We start from the raw sequence: 25,482 nt of genomic DNA, 5'->3' as shown, positions 1-25,482 counted from the left end.
CCATGCCATCGCTTTGCCACTGTGGAGCGTGAGATTGCGTGCCTTTCAGTCCTGTTAAATATGATTGCAACTGCACCTGCTTCTGACGTGAATCCCTTCTTACCTGCTGCACAATATAGCGATCAGCTGCTGCTGCAGTTGACCGTGGTCGATTACTACCTCTCCTTCGGGTAGGAGTCCTTGTGGTTCGGAACACTCTCCATGCACATAAACATGCTGTGACCAATACTAACCTCCTGTGCTACACTCGTCACACTTCGTCCTTCTTCCTGTTTTGCGATGATTCTTCTCCAGGTGAAGTAATCGCGATGTTGTCTTCGGGTCAAGTTGTGATGAAGAATACCACGACAGTGCACGTATCTTCTCACTGACTGACATAACCTGTCTTTTCCCGTTCCTTTAGCTGCCTCGTGTTGCAGGGTCAGCCCCGTTTGGAGCTATAGTCACTCTGACCTCACGCCATGTGACGACTAGCTTTCTCAGGGAGGTGTCTGGCAACATGCTCCCGTACTTTCATTCACTTCCACAGAGTTTTAATACGTTATGTTACTTTATCTAGCTCGTCCATAAGTTTTGCAGAGCAGCGTATTAGAGCGTATTAAAACGAAAGGAACTGGCTTCGTAATCTGTCTGTCAATGTCCCAAACGAGGACAAAGAAACGTAACAAACTGATTACCACTGTATGAATTAGTTAAGTCTAGATAGCTCCACTAGCATGTACAACTACTTCATTTTAATTTCCTAGTACTCCTAACACATGTCCCGTTTTCTGGCCTTATCGTTAATTGTGTCTTAAGAAAGGCTGTAAATCTTTCCACAGTTGTTCTTCCAAATAAACCGGCTCGCTACCCGCTAGTAAAACACTCGTAATTCTTACCTGTACTGTTTGGACTACATCGTCGTTTATGAAAGATACGTTATATTCAAACATCTTTCATTCCACCCAAGTTTTGTCGAGCAGTATAAGCAGCGGGCTAGCTGTTACCATTGCCTAGTTTTCTGAAGAATTCCTGACCGGTCGAACCAGTTTAGTCAGGAAACGCAAATTATGTATAGCTGTCTGCGGATCAGCCGCTCCTTAGCACGAGGCAAAGCTGCTACACAGCAGCGCTCTGGCCGGTTCTCTGGTTAAGGCATTGCACTCGCCGCTGCGTGAGCGGCTTTTATAACCTCGTTCGCCGAGCCAGATTTACGTTTTCCGACGTTTCCTTAAGCACTTAATCCTTTCACTACCTCTGGGATGTACGTGTCCCACGATAGAATTATCACAGAACCAGTGAGAATATGTTGCACGTTACTGCTGTGTTTCCATATCCCACTCGTAAGGGGAAACCTGCTAATGGTTTGCAGAATTCCTGTAATTATAAATTGCAACTGTAGATTGTGCTGTCTTCAAGTCTCGTTGTTAAACTTCTTGCTAGTTGCTAACTTTGTCGCATCGTATTAGTTGGCGCCTGCAGATAGGCAACCAATAAATATTCTTCCAACGCGGGTTGCTCTCGTTCCTTGCCGGATATATTTGTCAATGAATTGCACGCACCTATTGACGTTCGCCTCATCAAAAACTGTGTCCACATTATGCACGTGCAATGTAGAGAGATGCTCTGGACACTAATGTGTGCCTGGTTTCTGTATGTCTTGTAGTTTTGCGCAGTCGCCCTCTGAGAACACGAAGTTACTTGTAAATAACACTGTCTGTCCCACTATTCCCTGCGCTGGAAACCGAAACGACGGAAAATATTCTTTTTCGAATTGTTACTTATAACTACGACATTAATTAATCATACATTAATATCTTCCACTCATAAAAAATGACAGTGGACGGGTTAAGGCGAATGCTGATATGGTTCGTCTGAAAAGCATAAGGCCAATTTCCTTCCCCATTATAACGGATCTTTTACGTTGGAATACATTTATTTTATTTTTTTGTTAGATGTTTTAGTTAAATATCTGAATAAATTGTAATTAGGAATAATTTAATTAAGCAGAGTAAAAAAGATAAAGTCAAAGAGATGTTCGTTGGGCGGACATTGTCGTAATGTAACGTCATTGCGTTGTTCGGTTGTTAAAACAAGTCGTTTGTGTTCCGTTCTGCTGTTCGGTCGTGCGCGTATCTGAAAGGAATTAATTCGGGGACTAGAATAAACTTTCACATAATAGCTACGATTCGAGGTTCCGACAAAAGGGGTTAACGTCAGTGTTAATTTGAATTGTGGGCGACAGGATTAGTTTTGACAGATACGTGAAAACGAACGTAACGAAAGTTGTTCGCATATCATCCTTGAACGTGACTTTTTATTTAATTAACGATTGCGGGCTCATTAAAAGCTATTATCTCATGATTAGGATCAATCCCTCTTTCCTCCTAGATAGTAATCGTTCATTAACATTTACGTCATAAGAAAAAGGATTACTAATAAAAGTGATGTTAAATGACAATTACGTGTTATTCCGTTAGTGTGGAACCGACGTAATATCTCTGAAATGACATTGATGTATAATTTGTGTTAAATACTGAACTGAGATAGGAAGTAAATTGAAATTAGTGAACATTTGATACTGAGACTATAGAAGCAGAAGTGCTTAAGGTTTCTCTTCTCTAAAATGGCAAAATATGTACGAACTTTAACTCAATAGTCGACATTATGTATTGCAAAGACATTAGCATTTCATACTTTTTTTGACGACTTGCTGTTAAACACAGGAACGTTGAGTCTCTGTACGAGTAATAAAATTAAATCTAAAAACATAATTAATACCGGCGAACTCCGCTTTAACAATCTGTATTGCGTGTCGTCATCGGGCAATAACTGCTCAACCCTGGAGACTTGTGTGGTGAAATTAGAAGTCGGGCATACAAAACAAACTTAAAAATCCATTCAAGTTACAGTGGAATCGGCACAACACGACGTGGGCAGTTATACCATCCTTGTTCTAACCGAGTTTGTGTTCCATGTCGTCGTTTATGGGCCCTTACACCACAGTCTTCCTTCCTTTGAAACGTCACAGCTTCTAGCCATCTTCAAATTTGTCGCGTAGTGTCAATACGCCTATGAATAGACAGCGATAACTCACGAGTCTCTAATAAACAGGAGCGTTTGCTCTTGGCGCAATTTTTTTCTAATATTGACAGTGGTGATGACTCAATTTGTTAGGGGAACGGAATACGTAACTACAAAAAACAAGAGGGAAAATCTCCAACCCGGCCGGGAATCGAACCCGAGCCCGCTGCATGGGAGGCAAGCACTTTACCATTTTTTTTATTATTATTCTCATTTTGTTCGCTTTTGTTCGTTGCATCTGCTCGGGGCGGACGTCGTAAGACATCCGTTTAAGTTCGTTGTTGATCTATCAACTCAGTTTTTTTATTACAGAAGGCAGCTAACACTCTGACCGAAGACGCTGAGCTACCGTGCCGGCAACCATCCGACTCAGCAGTTGGACTGAGGTCTTCAAAAAACCGTCAACAAGGAAATAAGCGTTAAGTCAGAAGTTTTTCTTCTAATGCCGCAGTGCCATTCATCGGTGAATAGAGAGATATTTCTATCTTTGTTCCTACGGACTGTGAGCTAAATATACACTGCCTGACAAAAAAAGTGAAGCATCCAGGAGACGTGAGCTGATGTAAAGTATACGCACACACCATCGGCGAGTGCGTATATGATAGGAGTCAGCAATTCTCTGTGACAGGTAGGAATTCCTGCTGAGTGCACTGGTATTGTTCGTGTTTAGTGTTTTTTCCGGGACTGTAGGCTATGTAAGGGGCGTCAAGAGAGCGAAATGCTGAGTGATCACTTAACAGGGTTTGAAAGGGACCTCTTTGTGGGTCTCCATTTGGACGGCTGACCGAGTCGTGCAATATCCAAATTAGTGGGATATTCGGATGTGACAGTGGCCCACAGTTGGAAACTGCATGGAAACGTGATTGCAGGCATACACGTTTCTCGTCGAGCACGTCTGACACAACAAGGGGAGATCGTCGTTTCGTGCACCAAGCACACTGCAACCCTTTCACATCTGCGCATGCCATCCGAGGACAGGTAATGGACTCCATGCAACATTCTGTGTCATTCCGCACCATTGGTCAGAGGCCATCTTCCCACAAATAGACGGCCGTTGGTGTGGTGCTATGGCTGGGAAGCATGTATTGCTTATGAATGGCCTCGAATTGTGTTCAGCAAGGAATACTGGTTCCGCACTACCCCGGATGACCATCACCGGTGAGTACGGTGGCCACCTGGGGAGAGGTTCCATTCTTTTTTTTGGAGAGTGACAGTGACTCATGGTGTCAAGGCGTGGAGAGCCATCGGATATAACTTTAGGTCACGGCTGGTAGTAACTGAGGGAAGTCTGGCGGCACAACGGTGCGTTACGGACACCCTGCGTCCTCATGTCTTACCTCTCATGCGCCAGTATCGTGGTGCCATTTTTCAAGAGGACGATGCTCGTCCAGACATGTATGTGTCAATATTAACCGTCTGCGTGACGCTGAGGTACGTGGCCAGCAAGATGGTCGGATCTGTCCCAGATAGAACATGTGTGGGACCAGGTCTGACGTCAACACCGTCCCAGTGACAATATCCTAGACATCAAGGACCGCCGACAGAATATCATATGCCTGTGGAATCCAGCAGTCGACAGTTGAGGGGCCTCTTTTCAGGAAAGGGTCAAGACGTAATGAACAAATCTGAATGTGACTAAATTTACCTCTACGAGTACAAGTAAACGGTGACAGTTAATGGAGCAACGAGGATAGCACTTTTTGTAGTAGTAGTAGTAGTAGTAGTAGTAAATAGTAGAAGAGCGTACAGTAGTAGTACTACTAGCGCAGGTGGTTATGTTACACAGATAAACTAATGGGAACTGGAGGAAGGAGCAATGGCTACCAAAGTAGTAGCCACGTACAGAACAATAAAAAAACTTTCTTTCACTCGCATCTTTAAAATTATTTTTGTAGGCAACAACAACGAATTAAACAAGAATAATTATTATTATGTAAACATTTAAGTACCTTAACATCGTGTTTGTGGTGAGTAGGCCAATTTTATCTATCTGTATAAGGAGCTATAATTTTGAAAGATGAAAAAATGTAGGAATATTTATCTTAGCCTATTCTTAAATGCCGGCTGCTGTGACCGAGCGGTTCTAGGCGCTTCAGTCTGGGACAGCGTGACCGCTACGGTCGCAGGTTCGAATCCTGCCTCGGGCATGGATGTGTGTGATGTCCTTAGGTTAGTTAGGTTTAAGTAGTTCTAAGTTCTAGGGGACTGATGACCTCAGATGTTAATACTCATAGTGCTCAGAGCCATTTTAACCATATTCTTAAATTATAAACGTTCTCATTTGTGATTTTGCAATATAACGGCCAAATTATACTTATAAGTGTGTGAGCGTGCGTGAGTGCGTGACCTAAAAGATTTTCACCATTTGACCTACCGAAGATCTTTTTTACTCTTTTTTTACAGGGTGGGGAAAATAAAAGTGGCCCGAGCGAGTGATTGTCCGCTTTTAATGCATAATATTAATACAATTCATACTGACAAGGATTCTATCAGTTTTCAGTAAATAGTGGAAAATAGTGACACTAGATCTCCACGAACAAGTGGATTTTAAGGACGTGATTTGTGAGCTTTGAATTTCCACTCAATAGCATCCAAAATGATGTAGATAGTGCAGAACCTCAAGAAATTAGTTTGCCAGAACATGAAATGAAATTTATCCTGCCGCTCGTCAAAATACTGTAGCCCGATTCTGGCCTTGTGACACGGACAGTTATTTTGATGGAAAATACCATATACTGCGGCGAAGATGTAAGTCATGTACGGACCACAGGTTTCAGGGAGGCGACTATGTACGTTACGCAGTACAAGTATTCTGGAAAGCTTCGTATTTTAATACAACCTACTACTTATTATAACGGCAAGAGTGATTCACCTAACGAGGTTATTCTTTAGCATTGTTTCACGATCCAAATGCAATGCCCCAGTACTCAGTACTAGCGTGGTCACAACTGAGGCTTTAGTTGAATAAACAACAATTGGTAAAAATTTTATTCTTTGACCCTCATTCACAAGATGGAAAGAAGAGGTGCGTGGTTAGCACACTAGTTTCTCATTCGAAGGGAGCAATGTTCACATCACCGTACGGTTGTCCTGATTTAGATTATCAGTGGTTTTCCTGTATCTGTTCAGACGACTTCCTTGACGGTTTCTTTGAAACTGATACTATCCAATTTATTCCCATTTCTCACTCTATCAGAGCTTCAACTCCATCGTCGTCGTATCTTGCTTCCATCCTACATTTGCAACAGTGTGTGATAAGCAATGTTCTCGGAGACATTTATGTTTTCCACGGACTCTGTATTATTAAACCGCTATCCCGCTTGCAGATGAGACGAAAGTTTGATTTTTCAACACTTCGCGATGTTACAGACTATATTTAAAGATTGAAAATGCCGTCAAAATCTTCTCATTGAAGAGATATAATCTTAGGTTAAAAGTTTAACACAATAAGACAAGCATCACAGTTAGAAACTGTGTTTGCCTTGAGGCAGCGCAACTGACGGCGGGCAAATACCCAGACTTCATTCATCGAGTTTTGAGAATGATAGCACTTAGCGACTTCTAACAAACTTTACATCTAATTTCAAACCTTTGCAAAACTTTCCCTAGCTGACATCCCCCTTAAAATGATGAAAAAAAGGTTTATCGTTTACTATATTTTCGCTGTTTATATAGCCAGACTTCAGATCAGGTATTGCGCTTTAACTTATTTCTCCTTCATCACTAACCCTAGTCGTAACTCATTCCGCTGAAAGTATCTACTTATATCACTGAATGCATCTGAAAAACTGTGTAATTGTACAACACGTAGGTCAGGAAATATGACGTCATAAACACAGAGATGCGTGAAAAACTAGTTTTTGCTTAAAATGGAAGGAAAATTACCCAGACTACATCCGACCAGTCTTTCACAATGAGGGCACTTGCGACTTCCAGCAAACCTTAACTATAATTTCAAACCTCTTCTAATTTTTTTACGCTTGGATGTTTAAAGTCAAATATTTAACACATTAACTTATTTGTAAACTAATAAGACGTTTAAAGCTATTTTTTGCATGGGAGTTCGATTTTTAATGAATCGTGGTTTGCTGGTTGGTGGTTGCCCTGTCAGTTTGACGTCGAATGCGGGCAAACTTTGGATGTCATGATGATGAAAGAGGTGTGCTGCCTTGTGTGCTGCCTTGCCTTCGATTAGCTATTTCGTTATCATTAGTCCACTTTTGATCGACAGACCAATTAATGAAGATATTACATGAATATCTGGCGGGCCTCGATGCGTATATAGTACTAGCCCGCAGACACTACCCATCATACTCTATCAGTTGTCAAATTTGCTTAAGTCGCGAGCATTTCAAATTGCCAACAGACGAATTTCACCCAGCGGTTTCTCTCTGTATACTAAATGCGTTTAAAAAGTCATAGGAAGAAGAAAGCTAAGGATATTAACAAAATACACTCTTAATGTACAGGGTGATTATAATTAAAGTTTAACTTTCAAACCGCTGTAGAAATAACACCACTGGTCAGAATGACGTCAAATTGCAACGGAATATTTTCGGAGAAGGTCGAAAACGTATGGCAGCTTAAAAATAAATAGTTCCAAAATGTAGCAATAGATGGCTCTGTAAGCATCATAATTTAATAGTGGTCGACTACAAATGACAAATGAATCATACAACAATGCCTAAGATGTACGTTTGACGTTAAACAAACAGTACTACTCAGTGTGCTTGGGTGTACAGGTGTGATACTGTTGGTTATGTAAGACCATCCATACGGCAAGGTCATATCACATCGGATGGCAGAGATCGGTTTTTAACTGTCCTGAGGCCAAAAACCGCATAAAAAGCGTCACTCACATAGGTTTTTAATTGTCCTGAGCCCAAAAACCGCATAAAAAGCATCAGTCACATCGGTTTTTAATTGTCCTGAGGCCAAAACTGCACAAATAGCATCAATCAAAATCAAATCGGATTATTAATTTCCGTGTGACTGGCGCAAAACATGTTCAATACGCTGTCCACCGTTTTCGGCAACAAGTCGAAATCGAGAAACAGCATGTTTCACAACAGATCGAAGTGTTTCCGGGGTCACCTTCAGAATGTGTTGCACAATGCGTGCCTTTAATGTTGAAATCGGAACACTGAACACAACATCTTTCAGATAGCCCCACAGCCAGAAGTCACACGGATTAAGATCAGGTGATCAGGACGACGAGGCTGTAGGGAAATGGCGGCTGATAATTCTAGCATTTCCGAAATGGCGCTTCAGCAGCTGCTTAACTGGATTTTCAATGTGCGGAGATGCCATCTTGCATAAAAATTATCCCATCCACACATCCACGCTGTTGGACCGCTAGAATCACGTGATTGCACAAAAGACACTCATAGCGCTTACCAGTGACGGTACAAGTAACAGGACCGGAAGCACCTGTCTCTTCGAAAAAATATGGCCCTATGATAAATTATGCCCTAAACCCACACCACATAGTGACCTTTTCAGGATGAAGAGGTGCTGGTTGATTTGCGTGTGGATTTTCCGTTGCCCATATTCGACAATTCTGTGTATTGAGATATCCTGTCAGATGCAAGTGGGCTTCGTCTGCACACAAAATCTTCCACGGCCAATCGTTATCTAAGCAAAGGTCTGTCTTGCTGGAAGGTCAGCAGGAAGCAACTCGTGCACATGGGTAATTTTGATTAATGCAAAGAAAGATGTTTCGCAGGATTTTACGCACCGTGTTCGGACAATTCTCTGTGCACTACACGTTTGCACACCACCTTGTCTGCTCTTGCACTGTTGTGGCCACTGCTTCCACTGACGTCGAATCAATTCGTTTCCTCCCTCTACCAGTTTGCACACCAAAAGAACCCGTATTTTCGAACTTCCTAATCATTTTCTCCAGATCCACGGTAGTCATCGGAACAACGCCTTTTTTCAAACCCTTCAGTGTCCGGAATTTCTGCAGAGCGACGTTTGCACAGTCATCATTCTTGCAATACAGCTTGGCAAGCAGAGCGCGATCTTGCATTGAGACAGTCATGGCGAACGTCGCAGGCGCGATAGGAGGAAAAGCCGTGTACCCGGCGTGTTTATACCAACTTCAGTGGCTCGTGCGCATTACAGGTGTTTTCATTTACGTATTCTGACACATACAGCGCTATCTATTGATCAACTTTCACGCTATTTTTTTCTTCTACCATACGTTTTCCCCCTTCTCCGATAATATTCCGATGCAGTTTGACGTCATTCTGACCAGTGGTGTTATTTCTACAGAGTTTTGAAAGTTTAACTTTAGTTATAACCGCTCCGTATATACAGATCAGCCAGAACATTATGCCCACCTATCTAACAACCGGTAGCCCACTTTTGGCACGGATAACAGCGGCGACGCGTCGTGCCATGGAAGCAATGAAAACTTGGTAGGTCACTGGAGGGAGCTGGCACTACATCTGCTTACACAAGTCACCTGACTCCCGTGAAAGTAAAGGGTCGATACGTACTGACGCCACATTCAATCACATCCCAGATGTGTTCGATCGGATTCACATCCGGTGTGTTTGGGAGGCCAGCACATCGAATGGAACTTGCCACTGTGTTGCTCGAACCGCTCCATCACAGTCCTGGGCTTGTGACATAGCGCATTATCTTGTTGAAGAATGGCACTGCCGTTGGGAAACATGATCGTCATGAAGGGGTCTACATGGCTGCAACCAGTGTACGATACACCTTGACCGTCATGGTGCCTTGCACGAGCTCCACTGGACCCATGGATGCCCACTTCAATGTTCCCCAGAGCATAATGGAGTCGCCGCCAGCTTGTCTCCGTCTCACAGTACAGGCGCCAAGGAGCTGTTCCCCTGGAAGACAACGGATTCGCGCTCTCCCACCGGCATGACGAAGAAGGTATCGGGATTCATCAGATCATGAAACGCTCTGCCACTGCGCCGACGTCCAGTGCCGCTCATCACTTGGCCATTTCAGAATCGTAGTTGACGAAGTCGTTGTGTTAACATTGACGACACACTTGTACTCTGCCCAGCATTAAGGTCTGATAGTTCCGCAACAGTTCGCCGCCTGTCCTGGTTTACCGGTCTGCCCAGCCTGCAACGTCCGACATCTGTTATGAGGGGTGGCCTCCCAACCCCACAACTTATGTATATAGAAGCTACCAATAAACGCGTCCTTAAGAATCGATCTAACCACATATTCCATACTTCTTTGGGTGTACTGAACAGGGTGGCTCAGTGGCAAGAGACTAGTTACGGATTCGTAAAGTCGGTGATTCCAATCCCGGTCTGATCCTCCAGATTTAGGTTTTTGTGATTTCTCTACATTGCTTAAAGGGAATGGCCGGTTGGTTCCTTTGAAAGGTCACCAACCCGAGTTTGTGCTCCGTATATAATAACCTCGTCATCGACAGGACGTTAAACTCTAGTAGTCCTTCCCTCTCCTATGGTTGTCCTTGATGGTGGTCTGGCCTACAATGGATCGAATTTTTTTGCACAGACGGTGATGATTTGCAAAAAAGCTGAATCTCGACCACATTTTTCATTGAAACCTCCGTCAGTTTCTGTCTGTGTTGCCTTCTGCTTTTCACCAATTTGTGCGGTAGAAATTACGCACCGTCCTACTGCTCTCCCAAATACTTTTGAGAGGTGGCTTTAATAATGGCCGGCCGGAGTGGCCGTGCGGTTCTAGGCGCTGCAGTCTGGAGCCGCGCGACCGCTGCGGTCGTAGGATCGAATCCTGCCTCGGGCATGGATGTGTGTGATGTCCTTACGTTAGTTAGGTTTAATTAGTTCTAAGTTGTAGGCGACTGATGACCTCAGAAGTTAAGTCGCATAGTGCTCAGAGCCATTTGAACCATTTTTTATTAATGCCTTTGCTAATCTCCAATTCCTGTGATGTTACTTTCGGAGGCTTTCTTGGTAGGAAGGATGCAGCGAGTTACCTTGGATAGACAGTCATCGACAGATGTAGAAGTAACTTAGGGTGTGTCCCTGGGAAGCGTGTTGGGACGCTTACTTTTAATTTTTAATATTAACGGCCTCGTAGAACTCCGCTGCGCCGCTCTCAAGCCCGAGGCCTCAACATACAAGAGGTGAGGAAGGAGGTAGGGGAGGAGTAACAACCTCGTTAAGAAACCATGGTTCACCTGGCCCGGGTGATAGCACCTTGTAAGGGCTCCTTGCTAGGACTACAGTGAATAGCTCAACGGTAGTGAAGGCGGAGGGAATAGTTCTCGGTACGGCGGAACTAGCGAAAGAGGCAACCAAAGAAAAAACTCACTTGGCGTCTGTCTTGAAACAATCGGCTAAGTGGTCAGCGTCTGTCCAACAGTGGTGCGGCTGAAAACCGTTCCTCGGAGGTAACAACCTCGAGTAGAATCATTAGGGGACTTGTTCCCTCAACCCAACAAACAATCGACAATGGATACGCACCTTGTAAGAGATTTTACCCCAGGGAGTAACCAATCTCCAATTTCTAAGGAAATTAAAAGTAGGCATTCGGATTCTGGGGGTCTACAGCAATGTGCGAAGGATGAGTCGGAGCATCCTGAAACATGCGCTCAGAAAGCAACAAATAAAATTAAACACAAAAATATAAACAATTTGGCAACTTTCAACGTAAACTCACTTCTAAAAACAGGAAAACTTAAAACGTTAATAAATTTTATAAAACAGAAAAATATAATGATAACAGCACTCCAAGAAACAAGGTATACTTATGAACATTCATTTGATTCAGAGGGATTCAGAATCTTCAAAGGGAAGCCGGGGAAAAGTGTTATGAAGAAAGTACCCCAATTTGGAACAGGATTCATTGTAAACCAAAATATATTAAACTCAATAGTAGAATTTAAATCTATCAATGAAAGACTTTCAACATTAACCTTCAAATCAGTAAACAAATTGTATACCATTGTAAATACACATGCAGCAACAAATGAGAAAAACGGAACACAAAAAGAACAAACAGATTTTTTTGGCAAGAACTGTCAAACACCTTAGACCAGATTTCATCCAAAAACACAATAATATTGCTGGGAGACTTTAATGCTCAAATCGGCAAAGAACGTCATCACCAATCCATAGCAGGCAAATTTTCTGCACGTAAGAGAATCAATGCAAATGGGATGGACTTATTAGTTTATGCAGAGAACATGGCATAGTTCTAAAATCTACATTTTTTAAAAAAATCCCTAGGAAACAAACTACATGGGTATCCCCGAATCCAGTCTTTGGGGGGGGGGGGGGGGGGGGGGGGGAACAACTTGACCATGTTGCTATAAGCAGACAGTATACATCAGAGATACTCAATGTAAAAGTTGCTATGAGTGCAGATTTAGATTCAGATTACTATCTATCTATCGTTAAATACAAAATTAGGCCAATACATAAAAGAAAGAGCCAGTATCAACATAAAAAGTTTGACACTCAGAAATTAACATGGGAACATCTACAAAAAGACATAGTACAGACAGCAGAAGAAATCATCCTCTTTACCAAAAAATGGAAACATGCCTGACGGAATGCTGAGTGTGACGAACTAATCCTAACAAGACAACGAGCCTGGAATATATGGAATGCAAATAAAAATGATAAAAATACGATCTCCCTAAAAGGAGCCCGGAAGCAAGCATCAAAAAGCCTTAAAAAGATCAAAGTACAATACATGAAAGACCAACTAGCATCAATAGACTCCAACTTCAAACAGAACAATGCTAAGGACTTTTACAAAACTTTCAAAAATACACTCCACCCAGTCTATTTTTCACGGGCCCAAAAACGCAGAAAACTGCATATAATAGCACAGAGAACTGTAGAATACTTTCCGAATACTTTGAAGAACTACGTAACTGTGATCCACCGAAAGAAAAATTTAATTTCGATATTGTAAACCCAACACCACCAGACTCAAAGCCGCCAACCACAGAAGAAATAATAGAAATCATAAAAGACTTTAAAAATAATAAAGCACCTGGAGAGGATAATATAGTTGCTGAACTATGGAAGTACTCTAGTGACAACATGATACAATGTCTATCAGAAATAGTAAAATAAATCTGGACAACACACAGCTTACCACAAGAACAGACATCTGCACTAATACTTCCACTACATAAAAAAGGGAAGAAAACTGACCCTAGCAATTATAGGGGAATCTCCCTCTTACCGGTGACCTATGAGATCTTGTCTAAGGCGCTTTTAAAAAAGAAAAACTTGATAAACAACTAGAGGAGTATCAGTCTGGATTTAGGAACGGAAGGTCATGTGCAGAACAAATATTAAACTTAAAGAACATAATAGAAATGAGTAAAATCAGGAACTTAAAATATGTAATTACTTTTGTGGATTTTAAGAAAGTCTATGATTCAATTCACAGAAATACCCTGCTTGATATCTTAAAAGAATTGGGACTCAATACTAAAACATCTGAAATAATTATAGCAACTTTGTCAAATACAAAATCGAAATTAAATTTAGGGGAGAGCTCTCAAAATCGTTTGAAATAAGGCCAGGTGTCCGACAGGGAGATGGTCTGTCACCTCTGCTTTTCAAATGTGTGTTAGAGAAGGTAGTTCGAGAAAGGAGGAAGGCCATCAATATTAAAGGGATTCAACTAGGAAGGAATCCAGACAAGATCACTGTCGACTGTTTAGCCTTCGCAGATGACATAGTATTCGTTACAGATTCGCTAGATAATGCCCAAGAACAAATAAGAGAACTGCAAAAACAAGCAGCCAAAGTAGGACTACAAATATCCTTTGAAAAAACAAAGTTCATGACAAACATCTGTGATAGTCCTCAAAATATTGCAGTTGACAACGATGCAATACACAAAACAGATTCCTTTAAATACCTAGGAGAGGGGATTACATACAATGCAAAAGAAAAGACAGCTATAGAAACTAGAGTGCACAAAATTGAAAGAGTGTTTCATATGACCAAAAACGTTGATAACAAAACATCGCCCGCAGCTCGTGGTCGTGCGGTAGCGTTCTCGCTTCCCACGCCCAGGTTCCCGGTTTCGATTCCCGGCGGGGTCAGGGATTTTCTATGCCTCGTGATGGCTGGGTGTTGTGTGATGTCCTTAGGTTAGTTAGGTTTAAGTAGTTCTAAGTTCTAGGGGACTGATGACCATAGATGCTAAGTCCCATAGTGCTCAGAGCCATTTTTGAACAAAACATCCTTATCCTGGAACACGAAATTAAGACATTACCAAACCGTGGACAGGCCTGAAGCCCTGTATGCGGCAGAAACACTTAATCTAACAAGAAATGGAGATCTTGAGAAACTATAGAAGGTCGAAAGGAGAATTTTAAGGAAAATATTGGGAGCTAAAAGAAACCAAACAGAGAGCTATACCTGAAAACTGAAAAACTAACTGATGTAATGAGGAAGAGAAGACTACAGTTTTTTGGGCATATATTCAGAATGGGTAACAACAGATTAACCAAGCGGATATTCACATTACTCAATAGTTACAAATCCAAGCCCGCATGGTTCATAGAGACTGAAAAGGACATGGAAAACGCAGGAATTACAATAGACACAATAGAAAAAAGAACACATTTGAGAAAGGTAGTTCAAAAGGCAGAATTTCAGGAGAGAAAGAAAACAACTAGACGCAAGTGAGCCGGCCGGTGTGGCCGTGCGGTTCTAGGCGCTTCAATTTGGAACCGCGTGACCGCTACGGTCGCAGGTTCGAATCCTGCCTTGGACATGGATGTGTGTGATGTCCTTAGGTTAGGTTTAAGTAGTTCTAAGTTCTAGGGGACTGATGACCTCAGATGTTGAGTACCATAGTGCTCAGAGCTATTTGAACCATTTTGAACGAAAGTGTACTCAAGAAGAAAGGGAACAACACTCTAAAAGGATGAAGGAAATATGGAAACTAAGGAAATCTAATACAATGAAGAGTAGGCAAAGTTGATTCATCGTACCCTCCAAATGGGTTATTCGAAAGAAGAAGAAGAATGGGCTTGTAGAAAACATTAATAGTAACCTCAGACGCTTCGCAGATGATGTGGTCATCTGTAATGAAGTATTTTCTGAAAAAAGCTGAACAAATATTCAGTCAGATCTTGATAAGATTACAAAGTGGTGCAAAGATCAGTAACTTCTTTAAATGTTCAGAAATGTAGAATTTTACACTTTATGAAACGAAAAAAATAGTATCCTATGTTTATAGTAATAACAAGTCACAATTGGGATCGGTCAGCTCATACAAATGCACTGTGTAGAGATATGACATGATACGATCATATTGGCTCAGTCGTAGGTAAAGCAGGTGGCAAACTTCGGTTCATTGTGTAAGGTGTCAGGCAAATCCAACACCTTCCAAGAAAACCCTGACATGATAAGGAAATCCAGTAGTATGTCACATAGCTCCGAATAAATCGTGACATTAAATTAACCAAAGTAATACGAGTAACGAGTGAGCAAATGGAATACCACAGACTAACACAAGAATGCCTAAATGCATGTCATACCTTACCACCGTGAGACAGACGCAGTTCCGAGGGGAGAAACGAGAACAGAAGCCGAGAGCAGAACCGTGTTAAGCTAGAAGGCCCTACGATAAGGGACGGACACCCACGTCGCCAGCTAACCGACAGGACCACCCCCAGCCCATGTTAAAAGCTAAAGCCCTCCAGAAGAACAGTATAGATCTTACGATAACACGAAAAGGGCCACACCAGCCGCAAATTTTAGCGTGAGACTTTTTCGCGTCTCTGTTACGTTGCAAACGTTAAAACATTGCCCCACCACGAAAAGTATAACGTTTCTCATTGGATAGACAGAATTTTTGTAGGCGGAGCTTAAGGTTAACATTGAGACCCTGATTGGTCAGATGAAAACACAGCCAGATAGTTTTTTTAAACCAACTTCGGTAAATTGTAGTAAGTAGAAGTTAGCGAGAGTTGCTTCGGAGACGGCGAGCTGGATGGAGCTGTGCCGGCCGCCGCCTCCTGACGAACACTGACAAGGTAATGAACGCACGCGATGCCGCATTTTTGAGCGCATAGGGCTTCACTCAGAACTGCGGAAGTCTCATCTGTTACATCCCCTTTTTACGTAATACTAGTGTCGATCGTCAATTGAAGCTCATGGTATTCACATTTGCTACGTTAGTTAAAATATGAAATGCAATGATTTTCCTGTTATATAATTATTGAGAAGCCACATCAGCCACTGTAATTTACGACAAGTTAGATAAGTAATTAAAGATAATTGAGGGTCACTGTAGACCATTTTGATAGTTTTCTCTTTTGTGAAACTTAATTTAAACCTAGATTATAGATGTGATATGGCATAGGTCATCCTTCAATCCATTGTAGAACTTGGAAACCCACTCAGGGAATATTCGTTCACATTTTTGTTGAACGCAGTTGGTTTTAATCATCCTGTATTAAAATATTTCCTTTTATCAATAGTGCATTTTATAAACAATGTTTTGTGAGTAGAATAAAATTTCCAATGGTAAACTTAACTGCTTTTTCGACGTTATTTTACCAGCTAACTAAAAATAGGAAAGCCTTGAACCCCTTCTACTAAATTTAGTTAGTATTAAGATTCTTTTACAGGGAGTGCAGTGGAGCTGACGCTGAAATCATTAAGTATTTGGTTATATGATCGCTAATCTCACTGAACTCTTCTGAACTCTACATGTCATGTGTGGTCTGGCATCTCCTTACCAGCAACAGGTCCCAGGTTCAAACTAGTCAATTCCCTAAAAAACACGCTCAGAGCGTCGTTGCGTGAAAGTGGTAGGGAGACACGACTTAGAACAAAGACGCCACGCAGAATGTTAGAATTGGTAGTATACTAGAAAATGCAGTCTGCGTACAAAGGAGATTGCTAACGAACACATGTGTGAGCCCTCCTAGGAAATTGTTCCAGTGCGTGGGACCGATACCAAATAGTGCTAACAAGAGACATTGAATGATTGAATGTGTACATAAAAGGGCAGTACTAAAGGTCACAGTTTTCATGGGAGAGTGTCACGGTGATGCTGCAAAAACTGATATAGCAGAACTTGAACAGTGAGGCAAATTACTCCACGGAAGTTGACTTAGAAAGTCTCAGAAACCACTTTTAAATGATGAATCACCAACAAATTCCTACGTATCGCTCCCGTTACAGTAGTGAGGACAATATTGGATTAATTACGGCGCGTAAAGAGGTATTTAACAGTCGTCCTTCACGTGCTCCGTACGTGACTGGGACGAGAAGAACCCCTAGTATGTAGTGCAAGGGAAGTACTTCTGCTATGCACTTCACTATGAGTTGCAGAGTGTGGTTGGATATTTAGATGTAAATGTAGTCGGTGTTTTTGTGTGAGGATAGGTTACACTGTGGAAGGACGGCGGAGAAAACTTTCTGGACTATACCCCTTGAATGCAATACTGTGGCGAAAGCTAACGTTGTTATTGGAAGAAAAGCGCAAAGAAGCCTATACATATTTAAAAAGTTTGTACACTATTATACTATTAACGGTTTCCACGGTTGGCTGTGCTCGCAAAAGCGAATCGCTGACAGACAAGAGACGTGGATTCGGGAATTTTATTGACCTTCACTCTGTATAGTCTTCGTCCGTGTGATGTCATATCTTCAAGCTGTGAGTACTGCGAACCCACCACCAGACAGGTTCACCATTATGGCAGGTTACGAAGGTAATTGATCTGCTTTGATCTTGATGATAATAGGCTAAGAGAGCACCCTATAAGTACTGGGTACAACAGGATGATATTTTGAAAACTTGGTGAAATGCAGAGGAGGCACTGGAAAAAAAGTAGCATTTCTCGCCTGGGAACCAACGGTTAGAGGTGCGAAATATTTACAGCACTACTGGTATGAGTCATTTCTTTTCCGTTCTTGAAATAACAAACTTAGCACAAATTTCGTGCGTTAAATAAAATACTACATTAGTTAATGCTGTACAGCAGCAACAAGCCACAAATTGGTTTTAGATTATTTGGTTGAAAAAGCAGCAAAGAGTGTTGTACCTGGGAATACTTCTTAGACTTTCGTCTCTAGGCAGCCCTGTAATAGAAGTTTCATATATTTTGTTACTCCATTTTTAAATCATAGTATTCACTTACTGTTTTCTGAAGTTACAAAAATTATTCCGGGAAATTAAGGTCTTTTCAAATGTGAAAAAAATGTTGCAAGGTACAACTTGGTAATTTTTCAATAACATAATCTAAAACCGGTTTGTAGCTGGTTGCTGCTGTACGCCATCAACAATCTATATCACATAAGTCACGGTCTGGAATGATGCCTTCATTTGACAAAACAGCATTATATTACGGTAGGTTTCAGAACAGATTAACGTTCACCTAACAATCATTGGCCAAAATAACTACAGCCAACTTACTCCAGTAGAAGAGTACCCGTCTCAGTCGTTATTAAGATACTACAAGCTGGTGTGTAACTGCAGTTCGAGCTCCTCCAGAAGTTTAGGCATGGCATTTCGCGGTACGCTTAAATACAACGAACAATTCAAGAGCCTGGTAACGTGTTTAATACAATAAGGTGGCCTTCAAAAGTTGTGGGCCAAATATTTACTGAGAATTTTACATGGTAATATTTCTCACGAGCAGTGTGTAAATTTTCAGCGAGCCTTATGAGGCTATGTTGGTAGTCAAAATTATTCTTCCTCGTGCGTCAACAGACCAAGAGAAGTGATGCAGTCAAAAAGATTGAACTCACGCTCGGGACGACAGCCATTCAAATACGCGCCCAGTGACCTACAGCTACTCTTTTCCTTGGTTTCCCTAAATCACTTACGGCTAATGCCGCAACGGTTCCTTTAAAAAGGTCACAACCGATATCTTTTCCCATCACTGTTAAATCTGAACTTGTGTTCTCTGTTTGTATGCACAACGAAAAGATGTAATAGAACGAATAGTTAAAACTATTCTCCCTTCAGCTTGCACGGTCGACGTACTATTTGCAACAAACCAACACAGTCTTTTTAGTTTGAAAGCGGCCACCCGGCCATTAGAAATCAGGTTTTGAAGCTCGCGTTGGAATGTGATTCCAGACCCAAGTTTTTCGGTGGCTGTATGGCCTGCAGGCAAAAAGAAAGTTCTAGATGCCAATTGACTTATAGTCTCTCACATTATCTGCATGGTTCTTCGCGACAATCTTCGTGAATGTGAGTTCAAATGGCTCTGAGCACTATGGGACTCAACATCTGTGGTCATCAGTCTCCTAGAACTTAGAACTACTTAAACCTAGCTAACCTAAGGACATCACGCACATCCATTCCCGAGGCAGGATTCGAACCTGCGACCGTAGCGGTCGCGCGGTTCCAGACTGAAGCGCCTAGAACCGCTCGGCCACACCGGCCGGCGTGAATGTGAGTATTCTTGGGTAATGACTGGGTGTTATTACCATCGATTGTGTTGCCCTTAACGCATACATGATACATGTAATCGTAGCAATGCTACAAACATTTGCACCAACTACAGTCGTTACAGCACTCTGCCATCGCTAAATTTGAAAGTGGATACTACGTAACTACATATTATAAATGGTGATTTATACTTTTTATTTTTATTTATTTATTTATTTATTTTTGCATTTCTTCTGCTATGCTTCAACGAATCTGAAAAAATAGAAGTGTACCGTTGGTAGTGAGAGAAGGCCAGCGTGTAAGATGAACAAGCTTTAATTTTAGTAACAGTATGCGGACTGATTTCATACGCGCAAAGCACAATAGAGTAAAGGAATGAGTCAGAAGAATCAAACGCGCTTTCCACCGGCTCTTGACCGGTAGCGTTAGCATGGCCTTGGTTTAGTCAGCCACTTGAATTTAAGATGCTTTGCCTGGCGCGCGTGAAGACCTCCGGCGTTCTCACAATTTTCGTTCAAATATACGCAACAAAAGAATATAAAAGAACAAACAGCGCTTAGAACTAAAATAACGTGACCCACCGACAGGCTAGGCAAATCCGTAATAAGTCATCAACGGTAGGTTACTTTTATCTACAAGTGTTCCAGAAACGAAATATGTAGGCGAATCTTAGCAAGAAAACGTGCAGGAACGGTTAACTTCAAACAGTTCGCAAAGTACAAATAGTATCGAAAACACTGAAAGAGAAAGGCTAACTGATTAATAATTACTTGCGCATACTAGCTTAAAGCAGGGACAGGTTGCTCATGTGTATTTCGTAGTAAAAACAAGTCAAGTAGTGCACTATAAAAACTGAAAGTGGAGTGCCATTCCCTGAAGACTCTCCGACAAGACCTCACTGGAACTCACATCAAATAAACATGTTACGAGCTGTAGAAGCGGGAGAACGCTGCTTTAGATCCTGGATTTAGGTTTTCTGTGATAACAAATGTCAGGATGGTTCCCCAGCCTTCCCTTAATCGAGCTCGTGATCTGTATCTAAGACCTCATGGCGACGGGTCTAGTCTTCCTTCTCCCTTTATACCAAGTGTTACGGAAATACAAATGAGGAAGAAACTGATAAGCCAACCCAACGACACAACTGTATGAGTGAGGATGGCCAGTAGAAAACATGTAAAAGTGAGAGGCACATTGATAGCCTCTGTGTGGAGATGTGATCATTTATAGGCAAATACAGAAGTCCGACCATATCACTGATGTTTGCTGAACAGCGAGTTGCCGCATAGTAAGCGCTACGTGACTTAATATATGTACCGGGAAAGCACAATGCCTGTCCATATGTGCACGAGAATTAGCTAATTAAGTACTGACACGTGCCAGAAATCATTTGCAGAACATACTGTAGCGACGAGGGACGTTTCGTTAAGAAGCTGTTTAACATTTTGCTGCAGTTAAAGAAGTTTACAAGAGGTTAGAGACAAGACTTAAAATAGGAAAAGGTATCTCCCGAGTAACAATACCAACCAAAGGCGTTAGACAAGGGTGCTGTATTGTACCTACTCTGTTTCAGTATTATCTGAACGAAGTTCTTAAAGAATAGATGAAACTGCGTGGCGGAATGGGCCTAGACGTAAATGGGGATTACCTATCGAGTTTACTATTCGCCGATGGTCAAATAGTACGGCTGAAAATGATTATGAAATAAGTATATGATGAAGAAAATCTTAGAAACATACGATGAGGTCGGACTAACGATAAATTTTTAAACAAAACCTCTCTCTACGAAGTAAACAACATGACGTCAGCGTAGATGAAAAACTACTGAGGCATGTCAAAATTATAAACATCTAGGAACTATAATCTCAGATCAGGGTTCGAATAAACTAGAAATAAGTCAGAGGACAACACACGCTAAAAAAGCAATCAATAAGCTGAATTCTCTGCACTGGTCATATAAAATTAATAAAAACGCAGGAAAAAAGGTTAATACAAAGTATTTGTTGCATTGAGTGGAAACCTGGGAAATGACAAAAGAAGTAGACGAAGACTTGAAGCAGCGCAAATGTATTTTTTTAGAAGATTTTCAATGTGAGAGAAGATGCCAAATACAAAAAACTGGAAACCGATGAAAACTTCCACGTACATCACCGAAGAAGTGGAAAGACGGCGTTTAAAACTGGGTGGGCATGTGATTCGGAGATGGACATGTTGGCAACCTCCATACAAGAGGAAAACGGGAAGACCCATTGCAGAATGAAAAAATCAAGTGATGAATGATATGTTACGAAGAAATTTGAAAGATCATTAACGAAAGGATCGAGAGGCTTGGATACGGATTTGCGAGAAACAGCCTAAAGAACAGTCAGGAACTCGCAAAAGGAAAATTGTATTGGTAAGTTTTGGCCATTTACGTGTGAGTGTATATAATAGTGATATGGTCAAGAAGAAAGAGTTTTCAGTTCGTTTTAAAATTAACTTTCCTCTGTGTAAGGAACTTTATATCATTGGACTGAAGTTCAAAGATTGATGTCGTCGAACAAAAGTTCGCGGGATAAAACGTTGTTTCGGCAGAAACAAAAAAGCTTGAGTAGAGAATACGTTATCATATTCTACGCAATGCGGGCCCTAAATATCCCCGAGAACGTCTCAGCTCAGTCCTGGATACCAAATGCACTGTCGGTTAAGTTTGGCACGCCGGGTTCTACTGAAAATATAATGACTCGAGATCAACGCAAAACACAATCAAGCAATTGACGAGTGTGCTGGATGACAGTCTGACAGGGGTCTGTGTTGACGAGAATCAGTAGACTCGCAAGTAACCATCATCTCGTCTGAACGTCATTCCTAGAAACTTGGGTACGCACACAGTAAACAGGACGAAGTAACGAAAATTAATTATAACCACCATGTGCTATAGCTTCCTAATCATCGGTGCTGCAAGGCCACGAAACAGTATTAGACTAATCACAGGAACAACACAGACGTTTAAGTCGACATTCTTCCTGCTCTACATATGTGAAAAAAGCGGAAAGAAACTCTAAAATGTGGTACAATTGAAAGTGTCCTCCGCCACGCACTTCACGCTGGTTTGCAGAATATGCAGGCAGACGTAGATGCAGACCTATTAATGAAAGGATGCCGCCTGAAAGCCGGCCGTGGTGGCCGAGTGGTTCTAGGCGCTTCAGTCTGGAACCGCGCGACCGCTACGGTCGCAGGTTCGAATCCTGCCTCGGGCATGGCTGTGTGTGATGTCTTGGGTTAGTTATGTTTAAGTAGTTCTAAGTTCTAGGGGACTGCTGACCACAGATGTTAAGTCCCATAGTGCTCAGAGCCATTTGAACCATTTGAATTTGTTAAGTCCCATAGTGCCCAGAGCCATTTTTGAACCGCCTGAAAGACGAGGTGGGCAAACGCTAAACGCGTCTAGATTAACAACGATGAGCTATTTAACTTATTTTAAAGACCTCATTCTCGCTTTCGCCTCTGAAAATTGTTTATTTATGAACTTCACGACTGCAGTTTCGGCCCTTGGCCATTTGTGAATGGTACACTGACTAAAATTTTCGTGCTTTAGTACATTTAAAAACTTAAAAATATCGTACAGTGTATTCAAATCAAAGTCGCATGGCCCATCTCCAATCGCTATGAATGCAACGTTTTTTTTTTTTGCTTTTTAAGTATAAATAACGGCAGCGGCCTTGCCGCAGTGGATACACCGGTTCCCGTGAGATCACCGAAGTTAAGCGCTGTCGGATGTGGCCGGCACTTGGATGGGTGACCATCCAGCCGCCATGCGCTGTTGCCATTTTTCGGGGTGCACTCAGCCTCATGGTGCCAATTGAGGAGCTACTCGACCGAACAGTAGCGGCTCCGGTCAAATAAAACCATCATGACGACCGGGAGTGCGGTGTGCTGACCACACGCCCCTCCAATCCGCATCCTCAACTGAGAATGATACGGCGGTCGAATGGTCCCGATGGGCCACTTGCGGCCTGAAGACGGAGTGGTTTTTGGTTTTTAGTATAAATTACACAAACTGCTGTACAAATAAATCGTTTGATTGTAATCTGTTGTTCAATTTGCAATCAGATGGTGTATCTGACATTAGCTTAATGTTATTTACACAAAGGATTTCACAAACGATATATTTACAGTCTCTGGAGATTGACCATAGGACGATGACATTTATACAGTCTCTAAGTTTTTAAATGTTTGAAAATTTGAGCAATGTTCCACTTCGAAACGGACGACGGTGGAAACTGCAATTGTGGATTATATAAGCAAATCATTTCAATAGACAAGGGGGCCAGCCTGTCTTTTAAAATGTTTTAAGGTCCGTGTCTCCCACCGAGAAAAAAGGGTGTTGCGCGTACGAAGAGGCACTTCGTTAACGACAGAATACGTGTACGCCTGGAGACGAGCGAGAACCATTTTGCAAGCCGCGGCAGTGTGAGAATACTCGCCCGAAACTGCGGCGGCTGGCGTGGCTGGCGTCGGACGAGAGCAGCGGCTGCGACTCGCTGCCCGAGTCTGAGTGGTCAGCGAGGCGACGGCCGTTCCTGCGCGCGCCCATCTTGTCGTACATGCTGCCGCTGCCAGGGAGCCACTGCCAGCTCCTGCCTGCCGGCCGCGCCACGCCGCGCCGCGCCTTGCATAACCACGGCCAGCGACTCTGCTGCCCTGCTGACACGGGTCCACGCTCTCAGCTCACAAATAACATCGCTTCTCTTCCTTACCGGGCCACTGACAGTGCGTATTATTCCTTCGTCCCGTAAACCACCTCGACCTCGTGGATTGGTTCAAAATGGTTGGCTGGCTCTGAGCACTATGGGACTTAACATCTCAGGTCATCAGTCCCCTAGAACTTAGAACTACTTAAACCTAACTAACCTAAGAACATCACACACATCCATGCCCGAGGCAGGATTCGAACCTGCGACCGTAGCGGTCGCCCGGTTCCAGACTGAAGCGCCTAGAACCGCTCGGCCACCAGCGGCCGGCACCTCGTGGTTTATCCACTTCTACATATACAGGGTGTTACAAAAAGGTACGGCCAAACTTTCAGGAAACATTCCTCACACACAAATAAAGAAAAGATGTTATGTGGACATGTGTCCGGAAACGCTTAATTTCCATGTTAGAGCTCATTTTAGTTTCGTCAGCATGTACTGCACTTCCTCGATTCACCGCCAGTTGGCCCAATTGAAGGAAGGTAATGTTGACTTCGGTGCTTGTGTTGACATGCGACTCATTGTTCTACAGTACTAGCATCAAGCACATTAGTACGTAGCATCAACAGGTTAGTGTTCATCACGAACGTGGTTTTGCAGTCAGTGCAATGTTTACAAATGCGGAGTTGGCAGATGCCCATTTTATGAATGGATTAGCACGGGGCAATAGCCGTGGCGCGGTACGTTTGTATCGAGACAGATTTCCAGAACGAAGGTGTCCCGACAGGAAGACGTTCGAAGCAATTGATCGGCGTCTTAGGGAGCACGGAACATTCCAGCCTATGACTCGCGACTGGGGAAGACCTAGAACGACGAGGACACCTGCAATGGACGAGGCAATTCTTCGTGCAATTGACGATAACCCTAATGTCAGCGTCAGAGAAGTTGCTGCTGTACAAGGTAACGTTGACCACGTCACTGTATAGAGAGTGCTACGGGAGAACCAGTTGTTTCCGTACCATGTACAGCGTGTGCAGGCACTATCAGCAGCTGATTGGCCTCCAAGGGTACACTTCTGCGAATGGTTCATCCGACAATGTGTCAATTCTCATTTCAGTGCAAATGTTCTCTTTACGGATGAGGCTTCATTCCAACGTGATCAAATTGTAAATTTTCACAATCAACATGTGTGAGCTGACGAGAATCCGGACGCAATTGTGCAATCACGTCATCAACACAGATTTTCTGTGAACGTTTCGGCAGACATTGTTGGTGATGTCTTGATTGGGCCCCATGTTCTTCCACCTACGCTCAATGGAGCACGTTATCATGATTTTATACGGGACACTCTTCCTGTGCTGCTAGAACATGTGCCTTT

At 42.5% G+C, this 25,482-nt stretch overlaps 1 protein-coding gene across 3 annotated transcripts in view; it reads right to left on the bottom strand.

Moving 5' to 3' along the window:
- The window catches only part of LOC124723125 (sodium-coupled neutral amino acid transporter 9-like), a 345,123-nt gene extending 321,092 nt beyond the window's left edge, over positions 1–24,031 (bottom strand). For all 3 annotated transcript variants that reach the window (XM_047248313.1, XM_047248312.1, XM_047248311.1), the window contains exon 1: positions 23,898–24,031. In XM_047248313.1, the coding sequence (XP_047104269.1) occupies positions 23,898–24,019 (122 nt within the window). In that variant the 5' untranslated portion in view covers positions 24,020–24,031. The remainder of the gene's footprint in view (positions 1–23,897) is intronic.
- Between the last annotated feature and the right edge of the window lie 1,451 nt (positions 24,032–25,482).

The sequence above is a fragment of the Schistocerca piceifrons genome, chromosome X (assembly GCF_021461385.2).
Source record: "Schistocerca piceifrons isolate TAMUIC-IGC-003096 chromosome X, iqSchPice1.1, whole genome shotgun sequence".
Lineage (NCBI taxonomy): Eukaryota > Metazoa > Arthropoda > Insecta > Orthoptera > Acrididae > Schistocerca > Schistocerca piceifrons.
The sequence above is the reverse complement of the archived record's forward strand: the minus strand, read 5'-3'. Positions and strand labels throughout refer to the sequence as shown.